General features: G+C 36.2%; 2 protein-coding genes across 2 annotated transcripts; both read left to right on the plus strand.

Moving 5' to 3' along the window:
• Positions 1 to 1,977: 1,977 nt before the first annotated feature.
• Positions 1,978 to 2,724, plus strand: LOC114923288 (olfactory receptor 14A16-like). Its single transcript, XM_029286053.1, has one exon. The coding sequence runs from the start codon at positions 1,978 to 1,980 to the stop codon at positions 2,722 to 2,724; it is 747 nt and encodes a 248-aa protein (XP_029141886.1).
• Positions 2,725 to 7,657: 4,933 nt separating this feature from the next.
• On the plus strand, positions 7,658 to 8,572 carry LOC107296424 (olfactory receptor 14J1-like). The gene has a single exon (XM_029286054.1). The coding sequence runs from the start codon at positions 7,658 to 7,660 to the stop codon at positions 8,570 to 8,572; it is 915 nt and encodes a 304-aa protein (XP_029141887.1).
• The last annotated feature ends 940 nt before the right edge of the window (positions 8,573 to 9,512 follow it).

Consider the following 9,512-nt stretch of genomic DNA (forward strand, 5'->3'; position numbering starts at 1 on the left):
GCCGGGCCGCCAGGCCTTCGGGCCGGATCCTCCGCCGGGCTGCTGGGCCGCCGGGCCGCGGCCTCCGCTCCCGCCGAGCCTGCAGGCCGAGTCCGGGCCGAGTCCGGGCCAGGTCTTCCGCCGAGCCGAGTCCCGGCCAGATCCTCCGCCGGGCTGCGGCCTTCGCCCCCATCCATCAGATCCCTGCCGGGCCGAGTCCTCTATCCGGCGACTCCACCCAGCCGAAGACCGGGGAGTCGCCTAGCAGGCCACAGGCTACCGGCGCGCTCGGCTCCCCAAACTGGGGTCGAGGCAAAGCCCTCGAGAGGCCCCCATTTCTGCTGAAAGACTCCGCTCGTCAGGGAGCCACCCCCGGTAGGTCCGCCATCTTCCGCAGCACTTTGAAGGACATGTTTCAGGCAGGTTTTCTCACTTCGCTTCACTTCTCACAGTTTAGACTGCTGATATAACTGTAGCCTCAATTCTGTTGTCATTCTGATATATTGTTATACAATGTGATAACTAGTAGTGGAACATTCAGAGATAGCTATAGAGTTGTTAATTGCCAATTATGTTAATAAAGCACACAGAAATCAGTTTTACTTTGGGTTGCTAATTATGTTAAAAAGTACTCAAAAGTAAATGTTATTTTGGTTATGTAATTATGTTAATAAGCACATGAAAGTTATCTTTATTTTAATGTACAGAATTCTTGAGGGAAACAGGAAAGATATTAATAAACATCCAGAAGAGGAACTTTTTTCAACTGCAGATAGCTGTTTCATTACATGAGGAGAGAGATTTAACATTCTACTCAGACAATATATTTAAATGTAATATGAATCAGAATCCAGTTTGGAGAGATGTCTACATAAATAGTAAATAATCCCTTCTTGTACAATGTATGTGTGTATGTATTTGTGTGTCTGTGTTTGTGTATATATGTGTGGGGGGGTTGTGTGACAGAAAGAAGGAAAAGTTTTTCTCATTTGCCCCAGCAGCTATTTGGCAGCAGCAGCAGCAGCAGCAGCAGCAGCAGCAACAACAACAACAACAACAACAACAACAACAACAACAACAACAACAACAATAATAATAATAATAATAATAATAATAATAATAATAATAATAATAATAATAATAATAATAATATTTTAAACTAATATATACAAACTTGATTTCTAAACATGTACTTAAAGGTAACAGTTTCCCTGTTCAGTTGTGTCCAACTCTAGGGCATGGTGCTCATCTCCTTTTTTAGCCCACAGACACATATATACACAAACAGACACACACACATACATTGTATAAGGGGGATTATCTAGCCTCAAGATTTCCAAGTAAAAGATATTGTTATATTTATTTATTAGATTTACTTTGCCTTTCTTCTAGAAGAGGAATCACTATACATAGGACATTCTCAATTTTTCAACATTTCCACAATTCTGTAGGAGTTGTGAGATGGGTCCACTACTTGCAGTAATAATCCAGGGATGAAAATGTACCTGAAAAGTTTTTTTTCTACTCCTAGGCAGTCCATCAGTACATGAAGTAACAGAACTGGAAAGAGGTAAGAAGGATAAATGTGATGTTAGTTCTTTAGTATAGATGGATAGAAAGTGACAAGAATGTGCTTTAATACTGTATATGTCCATCCTATATCTATTTGTCCAATGGTCTGATCCTCTGTTCATTCTGCCCATGCTTTATGCTTCTTTTAGTTTTCTATTCTTACCCTATATCAAAATGCCACTTCCAACTTTTATCTAACTACATCTTCCTCCTCTGCTTCTTTACAGTTATACCATGCAGTTTTGTCTTAAATGAAATATGGATAATCAAACCACAGTGCCGTATTTTCTGCTCCTGAAATTCTCAGCAACTTGGCAACTACAGCTGCTATGTTTCTTCTTGTTCTTTGTGTTGTATCTGGCAATTACAATAGCAAATCTACTCATAATCTTTGCAATAGCCTTTGAACAGGAACTGCATAGACCTATGTACTTCTTTCTGATGAATTTAGCACTGCAGGATATAGGCTCTGTTTCTGTCATTGTTCCCAAATCTATGGTGAATTCCCTTATAGATACCAGATACATTTCTTATTTTGGTTGTGTTGCTCAAGTCTTTCTCTTTATCTCTTTTCTGGGTTCTAATGTATCCCTCCTGACAGTCATGGCCTATGATCGGTATGTTGCCATTTGCCATCCACTGCACTACGAGATGGTGATGAATTGGGAAGCCTGCACTGAAATAATGATTCTGGTTTGGGTTGCCAGTCTTCTCTATGGAACTTTACATGCCACTGGAACTTTTTCAGGTTTTTTTTGTTCTAATGTCGTCAACCAATTCTTCTGTGAAATTCCAAAATTGTTAAAACTATCCTGCTCTGGTTTCAATCTAGTTGAAGTTGGAATTATTGTGGCCAGTGTCATTGCAGGACTAGGCTGTTGTACTTTTATAATTGTATCTTATGCCATGATCTTCAAGACAGTGCAAAGAATTCCTTCTGAACAAGGAAGGCAAAAAGCCTTATCCACTTGTATTCCCCACCTTATAGTAGTGCTTATGTTTTACTTAAATGGATTTTTTGCCTATTTGAGACCTCTATTTAACACTCCATCTTATTTAGATTTTGGTTTCACTGTTCTGTATTCACTACTTCCACCCCTGTTCAATCCAATCATTTATAGCATGAGAAATAAGAATATCCAATTTGTTCTTTCAAAACTATGGAAAGTCTGAAAGTTTCTTTTATTGTTGTCTCTATTCTATTCACCACAATTTTGCATTTTCCTGTCTTTTCTTTTACTTCTCTGAATAAAAGCATAAGTTATACAGGGAGACATAGGTGGGATGAAGGCAAATCCAGCCTCTCAAACCAAAAGTATGATAGACACCAGAAGTTCCTCAGTGAATGTCCTGCATCTCTAATCACCCTCAATGCACTTTACAGATGCTATAAGTGGATGTCTGACAGCCTATTTTTTCAGAAATGGATTGCCATTGCCTCCTTCCTACAGTTTAGAGAGAGTGACTGGTCAGCTAGCTAGCTTTGTGCCTAAAGTGATAGAAGAGCTAACAAACTCCTAGTTTCTATCCTGATGCCTTAATCATTGCACCAAATAAGTTCTCACATACTTTAGCTCAAGAGTAAAAATTTCTTTAGAATGACTTTGGAAGACCAAACACCTGGCAGGTTGGGTGAGCTGGTACTATCTAACATAATGTTTTGATAATCACAATAAATAAAAAATCAAAAAGTATAATGAGGATGAATCATGTAGAATAGAACCTTATATTAGCTCTCAGAAACTTGATAAAAACTGGAAGAGATAACAAAATCTCCCTTGCCCAACACCTTGAGAAGGAAAGATAGATGGGTGTACCCAGAATTATACATTATTGAAATGCGACTGAGACATATTGAGTTTCACACAATACTGATAACATATACCAAAAGACATATCCAGATTTTGTGTTATCCCTGTCATCACCTTCCCACTCCTTTTGTAAAAATATGCAAAACGGAAGATTCATTTATGCATGCCACTGCCTGACAACTCTTGATCTTTAGTGAAGTGAGGATCAAGGTGTAATGTGATTATCGAAAACTAATGCAATAGAAAAGAGTTTTAAATGGTGTGGCCTATTTTTCCCACTACTTTCCTGTAGAAAATGGACTTCCCCTCTAATGCTTGCACATACTATGGCTAGTTAAAGCTTTAGCTTTTCCAAAAGTCCACAGGTTGCAATACCTCTTCTGCAGTGGTGGGATTCAGCCAGTTCACACCACTTCAGCAGAACCGGTAGCTATTTTTTTGTTGCCCAGGCCCAGAATGGATTTCCGGAAGTGGTATCCACACAGAGAACCGGTTGTTCACATATTTGAATCCCACCACTGCTCTTCTGTCCTTAAATGATAATTTGTTCACATACTTTGGTATTTTGTGCCTTTGAGTTAGCCTTAACTCCTGGTGGCTTACTGGAAAAGTCTCTGCTCTTTTCTTGGCAAGATTTTTCAGAAGAGATTTGCCATTGCCTCCTTCAAGGGCTGAGTGAGTGAGTGACTGGTCTAAAGTCACACAGGTTGTTTCATTCCTAAGGTGCACTGGAATGCACATCAGCCATATGCACTACACCAAACAAGTTCTCACATGCTTTAGCTTAAGGATAGCATTTCTTTCCTTTAGAGGTGCTTTGGCAAGACTAGGCATCACCCAGGGCAAGATGGGTGAGCTGATACTATGTCACACAAGGTTTTGATGAGTATAAGAAATTTAAAAGGCAAGAAGTTTAATTAGGATGGGGCATAATTGCAATAGGAGATCATCTAAGTTTTTAAAACCCTTACAACTAGATAGAAACTGGTCTAACATCTGGAGAAGGAGGATAGATAATTATGCAACAGTTTATCTTATTGAAATGTGCTTGAGAATTACTGAGTTTCACTCAAACTACTGATAAAATATGCCAAAAGCCATATCCAGGTTTTTCTCTTACCTATGCCTCTATCATTTCAATACTTTTTAAAATGTATACAAGATGGAAAATTTCTCAAATGTTTTGAGGCTCAGTATAAGTGTGCTTAGTAAATCAAATTAATAAAATAAAAAAGCTGCCAAAGCTTATTGGAATCACTTTAGCAACATCAGTATTTTCAATTTTGCCCTCTATTAAAATTTACTTTTTTTCTTGCCTTATCTTTGGATATTTCTTGTCTATATTATACTTTGCAATTGAAGATGTTGTTTTCATCTGTTTTCTCAATAAACTCTTTCAACTTTTAGCTTACTGTGTACTGTATATTGCTTTCTAAAAATCCTGCACTGAAATTGTGATTTTAATTCGGGGATACTAGACTTCCCTATGGAAAGATGCTTACCAGAAGCACCTTCTGAATCCCCTTCTGTTCTCACACTGTTAACCAGATTTTTTTTTGTGAAATTCTACAGTTGTGAAATCATTGCAAGTGTTCTTTGCTTGAATAAAAGATACTGAAATATTAAAAATGTGGAAATTATTCCTTGGTCTTTTATCTAATGGGTTATAATGGGTTTCTCTGGGGAAGTGGCAGTGGTGGGATTCAAATATGTGAACAACCAGTTGTCTGTGTGGATGCAGCTTCTGGAAGTCCATTCTGGGCCTGGACAACAAAAACTAGCTACCGGTTCTGCCGAAGTGGTGCGAACTGGCTGAATCCCACCACTGAGAAATGTCATAGGCCTTGGGGGGGGGGGGGGTATTATATTCTGCAATAATCTTGTGGATAGATCATGTATTGCATAAAATAAAGACTATTTCTAAATAAAAATGAAAATATCTATACTTAGTCTCTAAAACATGTATTTATATAACTTTCCTTCTAAACCTTATTTTGCTTTTCTTCTACTTCTGTTTCTTTTTAAAGGATTGCTATGGATTTACTGTATTACTTATTATATAATAGGAATTCTATAGATCTCTGTGAGTTTACATTCTATCTTTTTCTATGGGTCCTGTTTTAGGTATGTATTTGAAATCTTCTCAGGCAGCCCAATACAGAGGGTAGGGCTTGGTATACAACAATGAAATATCATTTGGTTTGTTTGCACTCCCATCACAAAAGCCATTGGTTTCTATGGTTTCATTATGTACCTTATTCTATTGGTGGGTTTCTTGAATTTGTTTTCTGCCTTTCACTTTTCTTTTGCAGAAAAGCTTAAATTATCTACCCCTGTATTAATAGTGTGGGCTTAAGTAGCCCAGTTGGAGCTCTTTCCCCAGTTGTGGCAGGTGGAATTTTTTAAAAGCTAGAAGTGAAAGAGAATCTTAAGGGATGCAACATGCTTCAGAGAGGTCTTCTCGCTTCATTTATGTTTCACCTCTCTCAATTTGCACTGCTGGTATGACTCCAGCCCCAATTCTATTAACACAATTCTGAGATATTATTATTACATGTTATTAATTGGTACTGCAATATTTAGAGAAAGTGATACATTTGTTAATTGCCAATTTATGTTAATAATGTCAGTTTTACTTTGGTTTCATAACTTTGTTAATAAGCACATAGGAGTAAGTTTTGTTTTGTTTTGCTAATTATGTTATTAAGCCCAAAGAAGATAGTTTTATTTTGGTGTAGAAGACACTTTAGGGAAACAAAACAAATATTAGTAACATTCAGAATAGGAAACTCTTTGATTGTAGATAGATGTTTCACTACATGAAAATTGGTGGGACAACATTTACTTAATGTTAAGACATTTAACACTCTTAAAGCATAGAAGTCATAATTTATAAAGTCAAATGATTCTAGGTTGAAAGTTTAACAGAAAAGGTATTTCTATCTTTTCTGGAGCAAAGTGGTATTTATTTAAATATGCCTTATATGGTTTTATATGTCTTACATGTCTCAGGGCTGGCTTTATAATTTTTCTACTGGAAGAGAATTTAGGCAAATACTGTAATTGCATAAAATAGTTTTCTGATTAACTGGAATAAGAAGTGAGGCTATTTTGAGGAGGAGAACAAAATTATTTTTTTAAGATAATATTTCAGAAATTGGATTCTACACATTATTTAAATATTTTTTAAAAGAGAATATACTTTGGAGAGATTTCAATATAGACAGAAAACAATGAATTAATTACATGTTTAACATGTTGGTAGCTTTTTCACATAATTATAAAAATAAAAGACAGTTATAATTTTCAGAAATTTGGAAAAAACTTTCATGCATGAACTGATTACTAATAGGTAAATTACATCAGCAAAATCATTTCATAATTTGTTTGGTTATGAGTAAAAGAAATGGATGGTAAGTTTTCTAAAACTCTTTTTATTTCTTAGTTTTTAAACATTTAAGTAATATTCTTGAAAATGTATTTACATAACTTTCCAGTGTTGAAAAAATATTCATAGTTATAATACGTTGTGTCTCATTTTCTGTCCAAATACTATAGGCAATATTGGTTTCTATTTGATAGGAAACTGCTTTTTTCAAAGTAAGATTTCACTTTCCTTCTGATTGATGGACAAGGGGATTTGTTAATTTATAATGTTAAAAATGTATTTATTTTGATTAAATATATTATACAGTGGAATAATTGTGTATAATATCACAAAGTAAATAACAAAATAGCAGGTATATTGTAAATAAAGTTCTAATTTTCTTCATTTAATAATGTATCATTGAATACCTGTTTAGGAATCTAGTATTTATGTATTAGTTAAAGTCTTTTAGTGCTATTTTTAGCCTAACAGCTGCTGGGGAAATTGAGAAAAAAATAATATACATAAGAGATTCTCCAATTTTCAAAAATACTGTAGGTGTGTTGAGACATTATAATGGGTCTAATTATTCCCAGTAATCTTTTATTGATGAAAATGAATGTGAACAGGATTTTTCCACTCCTAAGCAATGCTTTTGATCAGTACTTGGACTGAAAAGAGAAAAGAAGGAACAATGTGAGATTGGTCTTTTAGTACAGATGGATAGAAATTGACATGAATATGCTCTAATATCTAATATCCCCATCCTACATCTACGCTTTCCTTACTCTGATTCTCTGTTCATTCTTTCCATGCTTTACATTTCTTTGGGTTTTCTATTCCCACCACATGTCAAAGTGTAATTTATCTAATATTTTCTCCATACTCTGTTTCCTTGCAGTTATCCCAACTTTATCATTAATAAAAAATGGATAACCAAACCACAGTGCCTTATTTTCTGCTCCTGGAATTCTCAAAGAATCGGCATCTGCAGCTTTTATATTTTTTATTGTTCTTTGTGTTATATTTGGCAACTGTTACAACAAATCTTCTCATCATCTCTGCGGTAGCTTTTGACCATCGACTGCACAGCCCCATGTACTTCTTTCTCATGAATTTGGCTCTACAGGATTTGGGCATTGTTTCAGTAATTATCCCCAAATCCATGATAAATTCTCTCATGGACACCAGACACATCTCTTATTTTGGTTGTGTTGCTCAAGTCTTTCTCTTTCTATCCTTTGAAGCCTCTGATGTATCCCTCCTGACAGTCATGGCATATGATCGGTATGTAGCCATTTGTCACCCACTGCACTATGAGATGGTGATGAATTGGAAAGCCTGCACTGAAATAATCATTCTAGTGTGGCTTGCAGGTCTTCTTAATGGAATGTTGCAGACCACTGGCACTTTTTCAGTCCCTTTTTGTTCTAATGTGGTCAACCAATTCTTCTGCGATGTTCCACAATTGCTAAAACTATCCTGCTCTGGATTCAGTCTAGTTGAGGTTGGAATTCTTGGGGCCAGTTTCATTGCTGGACTAGGTTGTTTTACTTTCATTATTGTATCTTATGCAGTGATCTTCAAGGCTGTATTGAGAATTCCTTCTGAGCAAGGAAAGCAAAAAGCCTTATCCACCTGTATTCCCCACCTTATAGTAGTGTCTATGTTAGTATTAAGTGGATGCTTTGCCTATGTGAGATCTCCCTCTAACACTAAATCTTACTTAGATTTTGGGTTGACTGTTCTGTATTCCCTCCTTCCACCCCTGCTTAATCCAATTATATATAGCATGAGAAATAATAATATCAAATTTGTCCTTTCTCAACTGTGGAGATTCTGAAAAATTCTTTCAATGTTGCTTTTATTCTGTTCACCACGGTTTTTCATTTTCCTGGTCTTTCTTTTACTTCTCTGACTAAATGAATACTGTTAGAAAGAATTAGTTGGATGCAGGCAAATCCAACCTCTCAAAGGAGAACCATAGAGCATCAAATTTTGCTTAGCAAAATTCTGCATTCCTAACTGTCAATGCCTTTTACAGATGCTAAATGTGGATGTTTGATAGCTATGGCAGTCCACAGGCTGACAATTCTTGATGTTTAGTGAAGTGAGGATCATGGTGTAATTTGATTTGTGGAAATACCTGACAGGCAGAGGAGTTTTAAACGATGTGGCCTATTTTTCCTTGTCCTTTCCTGTATAAAATGGCTTTCTTCTGTTGCTTGCTTATGACATGGCTAATTACACCTTCAGTTTTTCCAAAACTACATAAGCGTCTATAACACTTCCCTCCTGAAATAGTCAATTGCTTACAGACTTTGACATTTTGAGCCTTTCAGTCAGTCTCAATTTCTGGCTACTGCCTAGACAAGCCTCTGCAGTTTTCTGGGCATTGTTTTTGCCACTGACTGCTTCCAAGGACTAAGAGAGAAGGACTGGCCAAAAGTCACCAAATTGGCTACATTCCTGAGGTAGAATAGAAATCCCAGACTTGCAGTTTCTAGCCTGATGCCTTAACTTCTATATCAAATTGGTTTTCAGATCCTTTAGCTCAAAGTATTAGTTCTTTTGTTTAGAAGTTACTTGGCAGGACCAGATACCTGCCAGAATGGGCTATATAGGTGAGCTGATACTATCTCACATAATTTTTTCATAACCACAAGAAATGAAAAAGCAAGAAATTAAATATGGATTTTGTTTAATTTTAATAAGCTGTACAATTTATTAGATATATAACCAAATAAGCTTTCGAAAATCTTATGGCTTGATACAAAGTAGAA

Source organism: Protobothrops mucrosquamatus, unplaced genomic scaffold (assembly GCF_001527695.2).
Source record: "Protobothrops mucrosquamatus isolate PMUCROS unplaced genomic scaffold, P.Mucros_1.0 scaffold2796, whole genome shotgun sequence".
Taxonomy (NCBI): domain Eukaryota; kingdom Metazoa; phylum Chordata; class Lepidosauria; order Squamata; family Viperidae; genus Protobothrops; species Protobothrops mucrosquamatus.